General features: G+C 38.2%; 1 protein-coding gene across 1 annotated transcript in view; it reads left to right on the top strand.

Annotated features, from left to right (window-relative positions):
- rnd2 (Rho family GTPase 2) overlaps positions 1–21887 on the top strand; it is a 42048-nt gene that overhangs the window by 11649 nt on the left and 8512 nt on the right. Inside the window, exon 3 of the mRNA XM_087810014.1 lies at positions 18807–18916. Within this exon, the coding sequence (XP_087666140.1) occupies positions 18807–18916 (110 nt within the window). The remainder of the gene's footprint in view (positions 1–18806; positions 18917–21887) is intronic.

Below are 21887 nucleotides of genomic sequence, written 5' to 3' on the forward strand. Positions count from 1 at the left end.
AGAATTAAAAAAAAGGAATTAAACAATGGATATAATCTTTTGTTTACCATTGCAACATTACAACCTAATACTTCTGATTGTTGAAGTCAATACTATTTATTAATATGCATTATTTGTTCTTGTTGGCATCTGTTGATGAAGCGTATTGACATGGAGTATTTACTAATTGAAAAAATCCAATGTAACCTTTATAGAGCAGCTCCTGCTGAAAAGAAACAAGCTCCTGATGTGACCCATTGAATGTGCAGCTGCGGGAACATTCAGTTCTCATGTTTCTTGTTCTGTTTTGACTTTCTTAAAAAAAAGTCTTGGCTATGTTTGGAAAATGAAAAGTCATCAAGAGGGAAAAGGTGTCGAGGCAGCGATTGCACCTTGCAGATGGGTGAGTCTAAGTGTCGGATGTGTAAGTGGTTGAAATGAGGGGGTCTGTCAGGGGACGGATTTCATCCCCATATGAGTCAACTCATGTATTTGTGATTCACGGCTGATTGTTGTGGAGGAAATTGTTACGTCCTCGTGGTCTGACAGCATCACATTATACTCAGGGAAACTCATTCACATTGAATTGTGGTGGAAAAAAGTCAGCATAACGTGTTCTTTTGATGTTTGTCAAATGTAAAGGAACCATTAGTCAACTTAAAAAACATTTATTGCTTATTATAATATAATTATTCTCAGCCGGTTTCAGTATTTAAATTGCAGATGTGTGCTCCACCTGGTGGCTGCTCTCTATTATATTCTTTATAAAAGTTACTGAAATACATGTTTGGATTTCACCTCCATCTTCTCCATTTTCACACAGAGCCCCAACATGACACACAAGTCTAACAAAATATAGAAATACTAAGGTAGTACATTCTTCAGAATAAACTCCCTGGTCCCTCCAATTATGTGAGAATATAAATAATGTCTTAACAAAAAGAAAACAATTAAGAGTTAAGGTTTAATGTTTAGTATATGGGCTACATACCCTGGGAATTTCGGGTAAAAAATGTTCGGGTACAAATGCCGATAGCATTAGCCGTGAGCTATACGAGCAGATTATGATAAGGGGTTAAACTTCCAGCCATAAATTAAAAGATTCACATTATTTCTTGGTCATGTTTTTTTTTCACTTAGAACAGTAAGTCAAATAGTATTCACTTAAATTCATATTTTGTAGATATTGATTCATATTGTAAAACGAATTAGGTTCATGAATTTAAAACTAATGATCAATAGCTGTTTATATAAATATTAGTATTGATCGAGCCTTTAAGCCCTTTATCCTTTACACACCTCCTTACTTATTAAGTAAAGGATTTGAGGTGATAAGATTCAACCTTATTTTCATGTCTTTATCTTCTTTATAGTGGTTTTCATTATTGATGGTCTGACGAAGCTTCATGAAACAGTGTCATGTTTTGAACAGTGTTCTAAACAAAGGAAAATAGTGCAGGGACTGCCATCTAGTGGACTCTTAAAATAATGACACTGCTTCATGAAGCTTCATCAGACCATCACTAGTTTTCATCCCTTTTCCCCCAACAATGGAAATAAAAAAAAAAAGGTAATTAGTGGTTTCATGTTGTTTTACTACACAATGTTCAGGTTTAAGATGGAATTTAATTTATTTATTGACCACACACTTGTTTTACTTTCCTCACGAATAACATAGTTTGACAACATCGAGGATAAAAACCACATGACTTTATTAGAATAGATGCCTGAATCAAACACTTAATGCATGACCTTAGGATTATTACCTTAATAAATAAAATAGGTAACTCCAGCAGCCACGACTTTCATTAATAAAAGTGAAAATAAAGTTGAATAGCGAAATAATAGCGAAAATAATGTCTTCTGTCTGGAGTTGCTTCAGTCCAGATTTTAAATTGCGACTAACCTTGGTGACATTGGTTTGATAATGAATATGTCCTTTTTTCACGGCGCTGAAATGACGATGTCTGTCATCCAGGAATAGCTGTCTCTCATAATGACGATCTCTGCTGCACCTCGTCGCCCACCGACTTTTCCGAGCGGCTCGTGTGACATTTTTTGAAGCTTCACGAGCAGCCGCTTGATATTCGTGCGGCGGGCGAAGCTGAGACAGATTTCTAAAACCCACAAAGGGTCGGCGAGCATTAAAAGGGTTACACGACGTGAGAGGGAGGATGAATAAAGATACGTGGAAGGATCACAGTAAAGTGCTTCCCATCATCCTTCCGTATTATTCACTTTTCAATTTAGTCTTGATTGACTAACAACCTTTCCTGGTTCTCTTTTTGCACCATTTGACCCGGAGTGCTTGATGAAATGAGAAAAGACTTTGCAATGTTTGCTGATGTGAGTGATACGTGATTTATTTTTCCCTTATAACCTGGATCTTAGTTATTGAACACAAGCGAGAGATTTGAACCTTATAATAACCTCAACTTCCGCTATAAATGTCCCTCGCTGTCCTACACTTGTCAAGTCGAGCGGCGAAACATCTCACGTCTCATTTCATCTACAGCTCAGTGGATTACAAAAGCCCGTAATCCGTTTAAAAGGCAGCACCAGGATGGAAATGTGGAAATTTACTCGCATAATCTGGCAGAGAAATAATCTAAGTTGACTTAAAAGCTTTGGTTTCGCAGAGAAGAAGAAATAAAAGCTCCTCAGGCAGCCGCGGGTCTGTCTTGTACCAGCGAGTGCAACTCTGATAATGATCCACATCAAGGACGACACAGCGCCGTAGACAAGCGTTAACAAAAGAGGGCAAATAATGAACTCTGTCAGCGTCGTGGGGTTTATTTTGTAGTTCAAACCTGAGGTTTCGTAGCAGCAGAATTGAATCTTATTTCAACATAATGTGAACTGCATGTCAAATAGGAACGTTCTAACAAAAGAGAAAGTGATGAAATAATGATACTGAGGCTGTGATGGTCGGGTGTCGCCGTGCATTTAGTGAAATTCAGTCACTGGACTGAAAGGATTATAAAGACAGAAAGAAATATAAAGAACTGTGATTTTGCTTCAAGGTTGAAATGACCTGTAAAAAATATTTCGATTCGGTTGATTAATTATCTGTTATGTATTCAATTTCAAATATTTAAGGAGACTTTGTTGTTTGAATGACAGTATGTTGTTTCAAGGACACTATGTTGTTTCAAGGATATAATGTTGTCTGAAGGACATTATTTTGTTTGAAGGACACTATGTTGTTAAAGAACATTATGTTGTTTGAAGGAAACTGTCCTTGGGAAGACTCAAGGTCATTAGAAAGATTCAACGTCAATTGAAAGACACAATGTCGTTTTAAGAACACTATGTTGTTTGAAGGACACTATGTCATATGATGGACACTATGTTGTTTGAATCACACTATGTTTTAGGTCACTAGGTTGTTTGAAGGACACTAGGTTGTTTGAAGGACACTAGGTTGTTTGAAGGACACTATGTTGTTTGAAGGGCACTATGCTTAAAGGACACAATGTCATTTGAAGGACACAATGTCGTTTGAAGGACACAATTTTTGAAGGACACTATTTTGTTGGAAGGACACTATGTTTGAAGGACACTAGGGGTGAAGGACACTAGGTCATTTGAAGGACACTATGTTAGAAGACACTAGTTTGAAGGACACTATGTCTTTTAAAGGACACTATGTTAGAATGACATGATGTTTGAAGGACACCATATCGTTTGATGGACACTATGTTAGAAGACACTATGTTTAAAGGACACTATGTTTGAAGGACACTATGTTTAAAGGACACTATGTTTGAAGGACACTATGTTTGAAGGACACTATGTGTGAAGGACACTATGTTTAAAGGACACTATGCCATGTATATCTTCAACCAGTTCAACACAAAATTGAGAACTTCTACAGGGACAGACAGGAAAGATGTATTTAGCAGTTATCATCAACACTTAGCTTCACTGTTAAAGTGACTGCAGGTATTTTAAAAACTTGCTGAAGAAGATGTAAATCTGAGCGGTAGCATTTAGGTTCAAATGGCTTTAATAACTTTACAAGAAACTGAGTTTCGGTTGCCGGACTAAAGTCCGGTGAAATCAAGTTTTCAGGAAGAGGACAAAACAATAAAAACGTCAATCGTCTTCATCTTCATCAACTGTTATGTTGCTGCATTGCAGGGATAACACTGTTATTTTCTCAGACGTCTCCCTTTTTACTTCCTTCAGATTGAATTTACCACAAAACGGCTGAGGCCAGACTTCTATTTCTTATATTTGAATGACTCAGGTGGTCTCTTCCTATACATCATTTGAAGGGTCTAAAATGTCTCCAATTCACGTTCAGTAAAGATCTTTAGTCATGCATTACATTTTGTTTAATTTTTTTCTGCGACAATCTTGCGTTTCTCTTACCTGGTAAGAATAAATGACTATTAACCAATCTTCTCAACAAACTCTTTCTTGTGAGGGACGTCGATTGAATTTTCAACTTGAAAGCTTCTTGAGTATCTACACATCCACTGGTCTCCTGGTCGTCTTTTCAATGCAAACCTGTTACTTAGATTGTCTCATTCAATACGTCTTCTTGTTGCTACATGCAGCATTGTTAATGGATGAATTTATAAACAAACCACAGTTCTTTCCTTGTTACTCTACTCCAGGAGTGGAATTGGACTTGAAGTACCGGTGCGTGTCGTCTTCATGACCCCCCCGGGGAGCGGCAGAATGGGCCGGGGTTGATAGATAGCGCCATGATTTCCATTCATTCACGCGGTCGCAGGAAGTGGGAGAGGAAGCAACAGAAGAGTCTCCACTCGAACCAGTGTTGAATCTTTTTTCCCCGCTTTAACAACTTTACGGCCGCACGGAAAGACGTTGTTACTTTATATTTAATGGAAATTCTTCTGCAAAAGGAAGGTTCAAAGAATCAGAATTGATATTCAAAGAAGGGATGGAGTTGTCAGGAAGAACCTGCGCGACTCTGTCCTACTGATTTGGAATAATAGAGAGCTATTTCGAAACAGATGGAAAAATATAAAACAGAATCCTGTTGGACCACAAGAAAGTGTGTGGAATTTCCTTTAAATGCAGAACTTTGCTTGTTAATCAACAAAAAGATGCTTCAATATTGACTTGCTTTCTTCCCTCCACACATTGTATTTGTGTATAACCAATATTTGAACTCTTGTTGGCTCAGTTTTGTTGGATGTCTGTGGAAACTTGTGTTGTTTACTGTCTTTTTCATTTGTTTTACTGTTGTATTTCTGTAATGTCTCACCCCTTACTTTACATTAAAGTTATCTTCCCGAGCAGAGAAGCAACAGGTGAGAGGCGAGGGACATCCTGGAAAGTTCACGACTATATTATTTCTTTGAAAGACTGAATATTTAATCATGGGGTTGAATCCATAGTTTTTTAATATATTTTTTTATTAATGGAATATTTATTTCCTATAATGATTTCCACCAGAAAATGATACAATAATGTTCTTTGGAAAATTTCATATTAAGTCCATATGTTTGATTATTTTATTCATGCCAATAGTTAGTTAATAATGATTTAAGCATTTTTCTGTCTTAGTATATCAAGAAAACGACCTACACGTGAACTCACAAACTGTTAATCGCACGAAAATAAAGTTAATTTGTAAAGTGTGATCTCAGGGAAATGTGAAACAGCATGAAGATAAAAAGAAGGAGGTTGAGAAAATGACGACCCAAAACATGTTTTTCTACTGGCTGGGATGTTTGCTGCACTGTATCTACAGTTCTGGGTCTTGTTTGCTGTTTTTAAACTTTACCGTTAGTAATTCAAATAAGGTCAACCATTGACACACACACACCCCCACTTACACACACATACACAGAAGAGACATTGCTAGAAATGAGCTGAAACTTACCCACCAGTTTGTAAACTAAGCCACTGAACTCCCATTCCAAAGTAAATAGAACATTTTTTAACTTAATTTCATATGGGGCCACATTATACACAAGCCAAACAAAAAAAGTGACTAAAAGTAGCATCAGCATTAATCATTATAAATAAGTAATATACACACAAAAAAATAACATTTCAGCTTAAGTTTTTATTTGATAATGTATTATTTCAGTTTATATTTAATTTAATATTGACTATAAAATAACCATGGACAATATAAAAAAACAAAATACCAAATAAAAATGACTGAAGAGGAAAAACGACAAACACATTTGAACAACAAAAAAAGCAACTGCATCTGTGTTTTATATTGTTACTATGACCTCATCAAAATACACACAAGGTCCACATGTGACCGTAGTTTTACCATGTACGCCATAAAGTATGATATGAAATCATATTTCTGCACCAACTTTTTTGTGACCCCGGAGCAAAACGCAACATTAAGTTCTACAAGTAAATTATTTTAAGAAGGAAATGAAGGCTTAGCTACTGATATTTGCTTGAAACAAAAATTAAATACAATAAAATTGATTTTTAAACATGTGTTATTAACAAGGACAGCCGTAAAAGAATTCAGCGATTAGATGAGAGACGGTTTCAAGTGTTCACAGCAGTGTGAGGATCAAACGGTAGAAGATGAAATGTTCCTCAGTGGAATGTGATCACAGAAGATAAAGGACACATGACCCCATCTCCTTCCCCTGGAGTGTGGCGGACGGTTAGATCCACCTCCCCTGTCCAACCTGTCAGTGTGGTGGCTGCTTCCAAACCTGCCTGTGAGGACAGCCTAAGACCCTGGACTGCTCAAAGAGCTCGGACGTCCCTCAGAGGCGTCGCCTCCACCGGGGCGACGGCCCCGTTTTCCCTCTTTGATCCATATATCCCTCGTGTGCACGCCGCCGACGGGGAAGGTTAATGGACATTTAACCCTGCGTCACCTCCCTTGTCCCTGCAGTGTGTTAGCACCTCTGACTGCGTGACCCTGCATTAGTGATCACAGGCGTCACATGCGTGTGCGCACAAACCTCGTGTCTGTAGCGAGAGGCTTTACGAGGTGACTTCATTACAAGCTCCATCTCGGTTTGTCGCGCTGGATTGAGCTGAAGAGTGAAGTTCTAGAGGCAGCTGCAAATTGTGTTTTTATGTCAAAGCTTCTGTGTTACAATCCAACACTTCCATTTGTTAGAGTTACACGCACTGTAGCCAAGAGGCCTGTTGTTGTTTCTGCAGATGGATTCTACTATTGAGTGCTGAAGCTGGATAAAGAATTTGAGTCCTTCACAGTTTATCGCCAAAAGATACAATTTAAATACGAATTATTGAATGAATTATACACTTGTAGAGAAGCACACATTAGTGTGAATTAAGTGCACTTTAATTTACAGAAACAATTGTGTGTGCACTCATATCCCAGTCATCATCCTTACTCACATTTTCCGATCTCACCAGGGTTGTAGCTATGGAATATTCGGAAGTCGAGTTTTCTACTGAAAATGTTATTGAAAAACATATTTATGGAGCAATTACAAATACTATTAGAAATATGACATTCCACTTCATAATAAATAGCCAATAGGTTTCCTTACATCACTGATCTGATCCAGCCTTACACCCCAGCTCGGGCTCTGAGGTCTGTGGATCAGAATCTACTGATGGTTCCACGCACACGGTTCAGGACCAGAGGAGAGAAATCTTTTCAGGCTGTTGCTCCTAAGCTTTGGAACGATCTTCCTCTCTCTCTGATGGATCTACTGACTCCTTTAAGAAACATCTTAAGACGTTTCTAATTGTTCAGGCTTTTCCTTGATTTTCTGGAACTCCTGTTGTTATCAGTTTTATCTTGACCTATAAAGTATATACTTTATTGAGTATTGTTCTGATTGTTTAAGCGCTTTGTGACCCTGGTCTGGAAAAGCACTATATAAATAAAAATTACTTACTTACTTACTTACTACGGATAAAAGGTTAAAGTTCACACAAATACAAATAGAAAACAATATATATAACAAATAATTCAAGAGCTTTCGCTTAGAGGAATTTATTAAGAAAAAAAAAGCCAAACGTTGTCTTCAACTTATCTATGTCTTTGTTTTGTTTCATTTAAAAATACTCAGTAATGGATTAAATGTTTCATCACAGAAAACATTTTTTTTTTTTGTGGGCTCAGCTTAGGGTAACTATTTCAATGAAAAGAGAGTTTTGTACAAACAGACTCATACTGATGAGTACAATAGAGTCCAAGATCTATTTAAGAAACACTTAAATCAGCACATTAGCTGTCCCTTAATTAATTAATTTGTAGCATTGTATAGTTGTTTTTTTTACCCTAATTCAGTTTTCTGTTGCCACTGACTTGGCTGTTCTGAAGGAAAAAGGATCTTTTCAAAATGTAACAGTTTCCTTAAGTAAATTAATGTTTTTTAATAAAGGCCCTTAACTAAGAAGGTGTGCACCATGAACTAAAGAGACAGAGAATTCATCCGAATTTTTGGAAAATCTGTTCTTAATGTTATGCATGAAGACACAAGAAATATCTGCCATTTACTCAAACCTCATGTTGCCTTGAATGTCTGACACGTTCATTTGTGCAAACAAACAGCCCTGAACAAAGTCTGATAAAAGTCATATTTGGACAATCCCGGCGAGAAGAAGTTTGACAGGTTTGACCTAGTTACTTCCTAATTTTCAATCACCAGAGGCACCATGCCGTGAGCTACACTTTGTTATAATTGCCACATTCATTATCAGGACCCACTTTGAGGTGTGAGTTCACCTGACATCTTTCCTTATCAGCCTCGACAGCCTTTGTTTTCCATTAGTTTCCAGAATGCTGCTAAACGAATTAGCAGCCGAGGTGAAATCTGCATTTTGTTTTAGCCCCGTGCTCCACAGTGAAGCCATACGTCTTGCAGTTATCAGAAGCTGCCGCGCGTGTCCTCCGATATCACTTCGTAGTGTGCTCTGATTCCAACGCCGACCCTTCCTCTGCCAACTCCACTAATGGAAACCTGAAATAGAAAAGAAATCAGGCTAGTCCAATTTGAGTTTTTTAAAAACAATTAACTTAAGTTCTGCTTCCCATTGCCGTCCGTTCGTGACCTACTAATGGAAAAAAAGACTGTAAAATGTTCAGGCACTAAAAGCAAAAACCCTGTCTCTAGAAGTCACAGCGTGTGCGAGTACTATTTATTTTGCAGAATATAGAAATACATCTAATTAAGTGTTAATTAATTAAAACGTAATCAAAGAATTAAAGTATCCTTGATTGATTAATTGATAAAGCAAACAAAAAATGAAGTGAAACAATTACAATAACAATTATATTAACAAAAGCACAAGAAAAGATTTGGAGAAAAATGTACGACAATTACACAGGTCGTCTGGGTTTATTTCATTATACAGCTGCAGAAGAGTTAAATAATGCATTGCACATGCCTCTTAGTCTTATTTTTAATATCTTATAGTTACATTACTGTTACACATACATGGTTAGACATACATTTTTAATATCTGCAGTCACATTACTGTGTAAACCATTTGAAACATAAAAGTTCCACTTTATTACACTGAAAAATTCTAAAGTAAAGTAAACGAGAGATGATTAGTTTAAGTTTGAAAGTTTAATATCTGACATTTTATTAGTCAATTTAATTTAAGGTACAAATGTTTTTTGGCTAGTGTTACAAGGTACAACTATCACTCAAAAATATAAACAGGTTAGTAAATAAATAACCAAGGTACCAATGTTAGGGAAGTACTGTAAAATGTAACTTGGGTAAGAGAAAAAAACAAAACAAAAACAAGAAAATCAATTCTTGTAAAAGTAAGATGCCTTTGAAACGTTTGTATGTGAGAAAAAAATCATATTACAGTCTTAATAAGGATTTGCTTAATACCTTGTGAGCAGACAAAATGCTAACATTAGTTAGCAAACAAGATAGCTCACCGGGGAAAAAACTTTTCATTCGGCGAATAATAAAAATAGTCAGCTGGAAACCTAGCAACTGGAAGCTTAGCAGGGTAGTACTTTACGTATTACTGAAGTATACTTTGGGGTTCCCAGGGCTGATAATCATTGGTTTACAAACTTGTTATAAGGCTGGCAACTTACAAAAAAATGAGGTACTGGGTAAACCAATAGATTGTGTGTTTAAAGATTTTCACGAAGTGCATGAGCTACAAAAACAAATAACATAATACTGTGGGTCATCGCCGTATTGTGGTTTACCTTCTGCGGTCTCGCTGTTTTCGAGGGTTTATTTTTATGTCTTTAATATACTGTAGTGCTCTCGACTGAAGAGATGAGATGGCCGACCATGCACAAGCTGAATTAGGCCAAAACACAGATATTCCGTCTTGTGCTGTTAGACAACAACTATGATCTCTCCTGTACCTTTACTTATACAAACAAATCTCAAGTTTGGTATAAAAAAAAGCTATGAAAACATTACAGGAGGGTGGGGAGGCAGTGTGATCAGAGGAGCTGTAATATATTTTAGTAAAGTAATCATTAATCGTTAAATGGTGTGTTTGTTTTTAGAGTAAACCAACTATGAGAATATAAATAACAGTAAGTTTATACAGAGTGCAACAGGTATTTGAATAGTGAAAATTAAAAGGTCACTATTTCGCGTTAATAGTATTGAGTGAGTAATGATCATTTTTGTATATTTAGTCACCATGAAAGATGCGTCTTAGGCTTCTATAATACAGAATCCTACAACACCTTCTTGAAGAAAAGGTCTGCTCAACCACCTGAAGTCGACTCTTTTCTTCACCTGTGATGGTGTCTCAGTCATTACCCTCCACACGCTCCTGCTGCTCCTTTTCTCCTCACAATGAAGCCTTATGTGTCCCTCCAGGTTGCTATGATACTCGTCCACCCTAAATAGAAATGTTTCTCCTCTGCTTTGAAGGTGGCTTTTAAGAGAAACGCAGCTGCAGGAGGAAGAAAAAAAAGAAGCAGATGCTGTGTTTGTTGTTCTTTAAAAAGTCCTTATTTTCGTTCGGTACTTCCTTGTTGTTTTGATGCATAAATCAAGCTTGAATGTTTTGCAATGCCTTTGTTTGTCATTTTTTCCTTCTTTAACGCCGTTTTAATGATGCTAGTTCCGTGGACTTTAGCATGTGTACAGTGATTGATCTTTTTTTTTTTTATCAAGGACTATCAATCTTGCATTTGTGACAAATAAAGAAAGGAAAGTATACTTTTTCTGGAACATTATTTTCTACTTTATATCCCATATCGTTTCATTTATTCAACTTAACAAACTATTTAGTTACCTTAATTTTCTATTGCATCCTGTTAACAAAAAAACACATGCTTTAGTATGCTCACACCACTTTGAAGAGCATTTACCCTCCTTTTAGTCTAGTTGAATGTGTTTTCCATCCTCGCCTGTTTTTATTTTAAATGTAGCACATCCACCCATCACCACAACAAGATTTAAGTTAAATCCACCATTAATATTAATACATGGTATTTATATTTGTGTAATAAAATGTTGCATAAACATTAAAATATGTTGTGTTGATTGTACTTTAAGTCATTTCAACACGAGGAAATGGCATTGGTGACGAAAGTGAATAAACCGAGGAGGCAAATTGTGATCCTAAATTTAAGTGTTCACTTAAAACAAAGTGCTAAATTAACTCAAGTGTTAATGAACACAAGCAGGTGTTTGACAGAGAGAATGAGGAGAAACAGATGGTTTAAAAAGAAAGCAGGACTCTGAAAGAGATGTCATGTTTCTTTTCTGGTCTGAGAAGTTTCCTGTTCTTACGGTGAAAAGTTTTGAAAGTCCTTGATGAAAAAAATGCATGTGTGAATATCAATGACGTACCTTTTGCATCGTTCGACTCTCTCCCAACTTTGTTTTGTTTTGTTTGATTTATGGCAGACTCGTCACTGGAAGGACACTCCTGCCCTCTATTACCTCAAGTAATTTATTTTTCTACCTGAAAACCTGCAGAAAAGAAAAGCAAGATGATCCAAGAAAACATTTAAGGGAGCCAATAGTCCACTACTGATGTAATTACACCTTTTTATGGACCATCATAGTGTTTGAGTATAAAGCTTAATTTAGTCATAATATAAATGATTAAACCAATTTTAGATACAGCCATAGCTGAAATATATCCCATAATAAAATCAAATGTGATTTATGATAGCTATAAAGATCAGGAAAATTTGAATTGAATTAATTTTCAATTATAATGATGTATTTTTTAAATTAACCTAGTCCCTTCCCAAGTATAGGAAGTGTTTACTGTCATTGCTTTTTTCATCCATCCATCCAATCATCTGTCCATCCATCCTATCATCCATTTGTCCATCCATCTGTCCATCTATCGATCCATATATCTATCTATCCTTCCATCCATCCATCCATCCTCCATCCATCCATCCATCCATCCATCCATCCATCCATCCATCCATCCATCCATCCATCCATCCATCCATCCATCCATCCATCCATCCATCCATCCATCCATCCATCCATCCATCCATCCATCCATCCATCCATCCATCCATCCATCCATCCATCCATCCATCCATCCATCCATCCATCCATCCATCCATCCATCCATCCATCCATCCATCCATCCATCCATCCATCCATCCATCCATCCGTCCATCCATCCGTATATCCATCTGTCCGTCCTTCCACCCATGTTTCTAATACCTTCTAAGGCTTCGAACTGACACAGTTACTAATTGAGTGAGGATTGAAAGCTGAACTAAATTATCTCATTTTAATTAACATTTCATTCTGCCATGAGAAAATAAATCATAACAAAAAGTAATTACTGAAATGGTCATTTCTGTTTAGACTTGGTGTTTGACTGCGTGCCCTCTGATGTAATCAACATTCTCTTTCATCCAGACATGAAAGATGAACAGAAGGAAAATAAACATTTTCTGAAGCGATGGACGGTCTTCCCTCAGAGAAATACATGCAGTCAACTAACGGATCTTAAACTTAAAAGATGAACATAACTGTTTTCTTCTGGTTGGTTTCAGCCTCCTTAGTGTTTTGAGTTATTAATCTATGGTTCTTGAAGCCAATGTCTTAGTCTCAGGCCAAACAAAATGTATCTTTTCTGAGGCTCAAAATAACTTAGTTATCTGTGTGTTTGTACTTTTTATTTTTTAACATAATTTTACTTGTATCGTACACATTCTTAAACTCTGTTTCTGACCTTAGCTTACACTATTATCACCATAAGTCACCAGTGACATTTATAAACATAGATTTTGAGCTAACCATCTGGCAGTGTAAAAATGGTGAAAATGACAACACCACTGAATTCTGCACCAGATACTGTTGCATAAGTCAGTCAAATGACAGTTTCCAAATCACCCATTATTATTGGTCAGAAGGCTCCTACTTTGCCTCCTACTCCTAGTCAGTTGTATAATCACAGGTTTCAATGAGATAATAGGCTCTTGCTGTAAATTAAAGATATATCAAGGCACAGTGAAACCCCCACCACTGTTATATGAACATTTTTTTTTTTTTAATTCTTCAAAATAATGAGTTATTTGAGGCATAAAACAGTGTAGTAACGGTTCTGTGAAATAGCTTTTTTTTTTTGAGTGACGTAAACGAGTTGTTGAAAAGTATGAATCTTTTAAAGTGGCACAATTGAATCTCAGAGCTTCCTTCAGCTGCTAATTGGACAAGATACGGTTTTCGAGACTCATCCAGGAAATTCTTCCAGGCGTATCAGAGGCCTTTAGATTGCTCTGCCAGAGCATGGCTTAGTCAGCCTCGACTGTTACACCCGGTGTGAAGAATTGCAGATGGTAAATCAGAATAATGCTTCAGGAGTTTGTTTTATGCCCGTCCTTGGCACGACGCGTTAGGGCAGCGCTTCTAGCCAGGCATGATGGTTTTGGATGTTTCCAGCCAGGCGTTGCCTCCCGCCACCCCCTCTCTCCATCCATCTCTTTCTACCTCTGTGGGAAATTCAATTGACCTTTTGTTCCACCTCGCAGCAAACGGGCACAGGCCAGCACACCGGTAGCCAACGCCGGAGCTCTCCTGGCTCTTTATTTGATCTGTCCTGCTGAATCCATTGCTTTCATTACCTTCCCAAACACCCACTGCACTCTCCCGCCCGCTCTTTTACTGTCCTCCGCCGCTACATCATCTTTTATCGGCAGTCTCACTTCTGAGGACTTCTCAAGTGTGGCATCGTACATACGATACAGGCGATCTCCGTCCTCTTCTTCCCTTTTTTATTTAATAATTTATCATCCTGGTTATAGCTTCTCCTCCTTCAACACAGCACTTTTCCTTCCTCTTTTGTGACTTTGCAAAAGTGCTGAGGTAGTTTCAGCGTCACTCATGGTCTCTGAAGTGCTTTGCTGTTGCAATCCCTTTGCTGACCAGCAGCTGCCAATCACTGTGATCTTCCGGGGGTCTTCGCTGACGCCTCATTAAAGCCCTGAATTAAATTTAAAGTGACAAAAGCACGATCACTTTTTGCAGATGTTTTTTTTTCAGATCCTTCCTGTCATGGGATCTTGGACGCGCCCCGGTGTCAAAGTCATTAAATCGTCTCAGTTTCCTCGTCATCTTGACCCGTTCTCCCCGGGTTCCGGTCTGCCGCGCTTTGATTCATAATAAGGGACACATTTGTCTGCGACCGGCAGAAACCGAAAGTTGACGTAAGCAATGCTTGGCTTTCATCAAACGTGGCTCGTTCAGCCGCACAACTGGGTGGAAATATCTCGCTAACGAGTGAGGTGGAAATAATAATGTGGTCTGAGGCGACAGAAAAAAAAAGCCGACGTGAGGAGACTTCTTCTTTCATCAGGGTTATGCATAAAGAGTGAGGATATCTGAGGGCAGACTTACAGAGACCTGGTGGAAGCTTGTGACAAAAGGTGGCTTGATGAGAAAGTGATCAGAATGCCTACTAAATAGAAGGGTACGATGGTCTCTCTTGTTCCCTGGCAACAAGTATTCAAAATCGTGAAAACCTTTCATTTTTTTTAAACGGGACAATACAGTTTTACAGCAAATAATCAAGACAATATTTTACATGTTAGGGATTTTAGACATAACATTTGTGCCTCCAACTCACCTGAAAAGAAGTGCCAAGTGTATCCTTTCACAGTGAGACACTATTGTTTGTATACACTTGTCTATTTTATTCATTCATTAGATAGACCTGTGTTATAGCCACCATCAGCTAGCCCACCAGGCTCGCATCTGTGATTTACTAAACAATGAAAGCAGAATAATATTAGGACCAAAGGACTAAGGGACTTAGTCAGTCTTTAGCTTAATGGTGAACTTTCCTTACATATATAGCACTTTCTCTGCTTGTTCAGCACTAAAAGCTAAGTCACCCATTCATACACATAGTCACACACTGATGGGAGTAGGCTGCGAGGCAGCGCTCACATTTAGGGTTTAGTTTTTTGTTTATGTACACACGATACAATCATATCCAGATCTGGGATCGATCTACTGTCTGAGCTATGTCAAAATTATTATTATTATAAGTAATTAATTATTATTTGTTAAGCTTCTTTCTTAGACCAGGGTCACAAAGTGCTTAAATAATCAAAACAATACACATTTAAATTACATACTTTAAAAGGTCAAGACATGCATCAATTATCATTGACTTACGACCAAACATACTTCAGCATCTTTTATCGAATGTCCTTCTATTTGAATTTATATTTCGTTGCATGGATGCTTTGCTAGCAAATTTCATGATTTTAACATGCATTACAGGTGTGCTATTGGTAAAAAAAAATACACTTGCCAGCTATGGCTTTTGGTGACCTAAAAAATGGCCAAGCAGGTCTCTTGCCTCTTGGTCAAGGTGAACGACCTCTATGGCTTCCAAAAATACATACTCACACCTTGACCCTGAGAAAACCAAGGGATGAAACATGTGCCTTATTGACTGCACACTGTTCGCTGGTTTACGCTCTTCAAAATAATTTAATACAAAGAAAATTAGAAGGTGTTTTTAAATGATCGTTCAGTTATTACTATTTTTGCAGAGAAGTCAGAGGTTGAGCTGAGACAGAGGGAGGTTTACACTTTTATCGGCAGCCTCGTGTGGTGCGGCTTTAATTAGAAGATATCAAGTGTTTCATCTCGTCCACTTACTGATGACATGACGCCCTCAAGCAGCAGGTGAGAGTCTGCAAAGAGGCCAACGCTGCATATTAACAGATGGACCCTCAAAGTCAACAATCAGGAGATCAGTAATAGCGCGGTGAGTCAGCACTTTTCAGGGATGGCGGAGGAAAAAACGTTCCGGTTTCATTAATATGTCAGACCGGGGCTCCCAGTGGTCCGGGTCAGCACACTGACTGACGGGACCAGAGCTGTGGACGGTGTGTTACCATTGTCCCCGTCTCATTCCAGCGTTGACAAAAGAGATGCAGTGATGCTCAAACAGGCTGTGGCACTATTGTTGTCACTCTATTTACCCAAACAAAGGCACAATTCACTTTAACAGGCAGGTTTGTACCAAGCTGGTAGCAACACGTTAACAACTAATAATAACATTCACTTTTGTCGTTTCACTTAGGCAGGCTTAGTTTAACGTTCATTTTATTCTCTGGAAATCATAATTGTAACCAATATTTATACAAGATAAAATATAAAAAGTATACTTTTAGATGAAAAAGGTGTCTATACGTAAAATGCGATCATTTGTTCATTATATAATAGTTAGTTGCCTGATTCTTGGTTCCTTTTTAAGGGCCAGCTGGATGAAAGTAAGTGACTGCGCCCCGTGAACGTGAGTGAGAGTTCAAATCCGTACCAGCCCCTGAGTGAGCTGCCAACAGCGGCTGCCACTTTTCACCCGGAGCCTGGATATTTTTTACAAGTCTTCTAATGAGGGCGTCACAAGAGTTGGAACCATGAAGGCAGAGAGACAGTCCTTCATCCACAGACGTAAACAGCAATAGTTAAAAAATCTTATTGAGTGTCAAGATTTTTCTAGTATGATGATATTTGGGTTTTATCTAATGTATGTAGTGACAAATGCTTTCTTTTTCTGTGGACGTATTGATACTTGTAAACTAGTGTCATATTACAGTCACAATTAGGTCAAAATTGCATTTTTTTTTTTGTTCATCCAGTTGTTGCTTTCAGTTTTTTTTGTGTTGGTCTTCTTGTGTTTGAGTTGTTGGGTCGAAAAACAAAGGTCAGTCACCACCTGAAGTGGACATTGATGGGTCTGGTGAATGGTAGAATACTTGTTCTTAAATGTGCTGTCTGCTGCTGGAGACTAAAGGTTGCAGCCAACACTTGGGAGTATGCTCAAATACAGCGTAACTAAAATGACTAGTAAAATCTCTTCCAGTAAAAAACATGTTTTTCTTATTTATTAATATTTTCTTCCTCCACAATAATTAATGTAAATTAATACAACTTAAGAACCTTTCTCTGCAATGTTTGGTAAATTAATTATTCTCTCAATATTGGTTTTAATCTCTTGACATCATGATTGTAAACACATTGTTTTGCCGTTTCTTCAAAGCAGACTTAACCAAGACATTTGAGATTAACAGATAAACCTCATTTCCACTTGTTATCGATGGCAGCACGTGTTGCCATCGTCGCCTGGTGAGGCATTTAAGCACTGATTCACTTGGGTGTGTGATTCAAGGTATCCAAGAGTCGCACAAAGGGCTTTAGAATTCAAATTGCAGTGGGAACATAAAAGCGTCTGGGAGTTGTTAGGACTTTGTTATGTGCTACAATATGTGCGTATTCACTCAGTAGCTATTCATGGTGTTATATGTATACATATATATATATGTGTATGCTATAATATATATATATGTGTATGCAATAATTGTAATACTATTACTTTTTGTCTCTACAAATACTTAAATATATTTGGATTAGAAAACTTGAAAGATCAATTAAACTATAGTTTCTACATTTCTACATTTTCAATAGAACAAATGGACACAAAGAAACCTTTTTATCAAGCGAATTCCATTCTGCCACCTGCTGTACGAGTGATCATATTTCAAATGCTGATCATGTATTGAATTATAAGGAGGCCATTTATGGGATTAAATGAGTGGTCTGTTCTCTCAGTTTATAATAGAGTTTTAAAATTTCTCCTGAAACCCAAATTTCTCTCTTCGTAATTTTCTCTTTCTCTATACATCATCAGTTTTTTGGGGGGTAATCAATCTTTGAGAAAACTGATATTCATAGAATTGGCTTCCATCTCATTTTTCTTTATTTAACGCGTGTGTATATTCAGCGCTATCGTGTGGCTATGCTAATACTTATCATCATTGTGTTTTTTTTTCAATTATGCAGTTTGTGTTTAAGTAACAAGCCTTTACGACTACACAGTCTTCGTGACATGAAGCCTATAGGATTGTCTTCAATGCTGAGATATATAACTAGACCCGGGAAAATGAATGGTTCAGTTGATTTCATAATAGAAATCAAACTTAGTTTTTTTATTTACGACTAAAGAAAAAGTTAAAGACCTAATTTAATTTAAAGAATAATAAGTAGTTCAATCTTTGTCCTCTATGCGGCCGTTGTTTTCTATTGCAGCTGAACGTACGGTCTCTTGAGCATACTCATCTAGATGTGTGCCTATAAATGACCCTGTGACATTCCTTGTGAAAGAGGACAGATGTTTGTACGTAGCAGCTCAGGGGACAAAGCTCCTCAAACAGAAGTGCACGAGTGCGCCACGGTGATTAGCATCTGCAAAATGGCTGCATGTTTACTCTCTGAGCTACTGCCTGACCTTTAGCTCACCTTCAGCACTGACGGACTGAAGGAGCCATATGTTCGGGGTAAAGGAAACTCCCCGATCGGATCGGTTTAAAATATTACACACGGGAATTCCTGCAGAAGTCGTTTTGACCTTTGCCTTATGTTATTGTTCATCCGCAGGTTCATCCTATTACGACAACGTGAGGCCACTGGCGTATCCAGATTCAGATGCGGTTCTTATCTGTTTTGACATCAGCCGCCCGGAGACGCTGGACAGTGTCATCAAGAAGGTCAGTGCTAAATATCCATTCACTGTTTTACAGGGGTAGGGACGAGAGCAAAGAGACCCACAAGGATTGCTCAAAGGTCTCCTCAAAATGTTACCAAGCCATTGATGATGTGGAGGATACACAGATGTATTTTGAGTCTCTATTGATTGACGGAGCTAAGCAGTTTACCTATAAAGGACAGTCCATACCAACGTTTGTGACCATGAGTGTAGAAATTGAGATTGGCTGGTAATTTAACTCACGGCTCAGCTCGACAGGCAGATACAAAGAGCTCATGACTTCACGATCTTGCACTTCAACTTCTCCACCTAAAAAATATCTTTGCTTAATCCTGGACATGGCATTTCACCCTTTTCCTACTGAGGATCACGGTCTATGCTTTGCTGCAAATCCAACCACGTAGTACTACAGGAACTCAGCAGCCAAGAGCATCACATCATCTGCAAACAGCAGGAATGAGATCCTGTTTTTACTATAATGAAGGACCTGGACCAAAATTGTATTTGCACGGAAAGTGGGAACTGAAAAGGTGGTTTAAATCCAACCTTCACTGGATAGGAATTGGGCTATTTACTGGATACAGGACAACATGATGATACCCTAAGAAATATGTTTCGAATGCCTTTGTCAAGTCCACAAATCACATGAGAACTGATTGAGTATTGGATTATTCAGATTGACCCTTTTGTGCCACTTTCTGCGAGCGCCAACAGTGCCCCATGGCCTCACCAAAGTCTTCCTACTTCTGATTTTGTTGCCCTGATTACAGCCATGGCTGCACACTGCTTGGCCTGTCAGCAGCTGTTTCCTGCATAGTGATTCTGAGAAGCCTGATAAACGCCCACTAAGCATCCTTCTTCAGCTTGAAGACACCCAACACCTCCGTGTACGCCACAGCTCAGAGCCACCTCTGCAATGGTTGCCGTGGAATGCAGGCCATTCAAAGCCCATGTCCAATGTGGTGGGACCTCTTTCCAGTAGTTGGTCTGGAAAAAGCAGGTACTCTGGACTGTTAATTGGCAAACAGTTCTGACCCAGCCCCCAAGTTAGAAGAAGACTGACACACCCATGAATAAATAATGCAGTTGGCTCATGGTAAACAACTCACATCACTCTTTTTTTCAATGCCTAAGATATTATCTTGGCCTGATTTTTCAGTTTAACAGTCCCATTCATTTTAATTTTATTTCCAATTGTATGCTGTGCTTATTGAACATTTTTTTTTTTTTCACATAACAAGTGAATAGGAACTCTAAAAACACTAGTGTATACAGATGAAGAACATGTTTTCTATGTAAGCTAGTTCATTACTCAAACCCCCATTGAATGTACGTGAATTGATATACATTCTATTTAAATAGAAAAAAAAAGTTTTAAACCAACACAACCAATGGCATATCCACATCCAAAGGGTTTATTTAAGTACAACTTTATCTGGTAATACAACTCTTAGAATAATTACTTTTGTAAATGTAAGAACTTCAGTTCTAGAAAACAAAGTTTTCTTGGTCTAATAACCCATTGGTAAACGGTAAAAATATAACTTTTTGGCACGGCTAACTTTCAAGTTATTTGGTACATACAATGTGGTAGCTTAACTATAGAAACCCTGAACATTTCTAACTCAACAATAGATCAAAAGGACCCAAAGAAACCTTTTCTTAATTCAATGAAAACAGCCACACTTGACCTCAACTCTCCTTGCTAAGACAGTTTCTAAAAGAAGGTCAGGCTTTTCAGCTGGGTTGGTGGGACCTATATCAGATGACTAACTACTCCAGAATTAATTGTGGTGGAAGTGCAAAATGTAGTTTACCAATTTAAAACCAGGTACAAGTCATTGAATTTGTATTTGTGAAAAATGCCATTTCTAAAGAGAAAAGATGAAGGAATTGCCAATGAATTCAATGCAAAATAAGTGCGGGAAGATTGAATTTAGGATTGCAATGAAAGGGAGTTTAAATTTAAAGCTGACTAGTCATGTGACATTTGGGTGGTGTACAGTAAGTTGAGACATGCAGAGGTTTCGGTCATGGGCGTATTTTACAGAGTTGTTAAATACAAACACAGACTCTTGGTGTCTCTGTGATGTGTCATTTAAAATCTTCATCTTGCGTCCATGTGCCCCGTCTAGCAACAGCCCCGTGAGGTCCACGGTTGGTTCCCACGGCTGACTTGCTGACGTGTTTAGCGGTCTGTGGGGAGCTGCCGAAATGCCCCCGCAGACTCTGTAGATCTAACCCACGGCACCTTGTTTTGAAGCCCACAAATATCTCCCGAGCCTGAGTGCACTCTGTCAACAGGGGGAGGCAGAGCCGCGGCCGGGCTTTGAGCTTTTCCCATGCAGCCAGCGGCGGAGGGTTGCCATGAACTCTGACCTCAAGCTGTTGCGGTAGCAAACTTAAATCAGGTCGCCGTGAAAAACCTGTTGCAGAAATCGCCTTCCTGAATTAGACTCTTGACCCCTGATGGCGAGTGGGGGGTCAGAGAAGTGGAAGGATGACAGCGGGGGCTGGACAGAGGGTTAAACAATCAAAGCTTTTGTTGGGACACCAGCTACAGAAGAGGGTTGTGCTGAAAGGTCAGAGGTGCTTTTTTTTCTGATGGACACAGTGAGGTGAGACATATGGCATTTGGAGTATGTGGGGCGTGTCTGTCAGAGCATTCATGGCATTGACAACGTTTTGTTGTGTAAGGAATTTTGGCCGATTCCAACCACAACTTGAAAATACCCTAGTCAGTGTTTTTATGTATGGATTTAAACATCGCGATTTTTCAATGTACTATTAACATTTGTATCCAATTTCAAATCAACACATTTGATTTGATTTTTGATTTGAATGCTTTATTCCGAACATGTGTAGGTCCATAAGACAATAAAACAAAACTGATGATATTAGAGAAACAAAGATAGCACTAGTCAAAACAATAATAGTCAAACAATAATGATATGAACCCATATGTCCCAAAA

This window comes from Callionymus lyra, chromosome 15 (assembly GCF_982586985.1).
Source record: "Callionymus lyra chromosome 15, fCalLyr1.hap1.1, whole genome shotgun sequence".
NCBI lineage: Eukaryota > Metazoa > Chordata > Actinopteri > Syngnathiformes > Callionymidae > Callionymus > Callionymus lyra.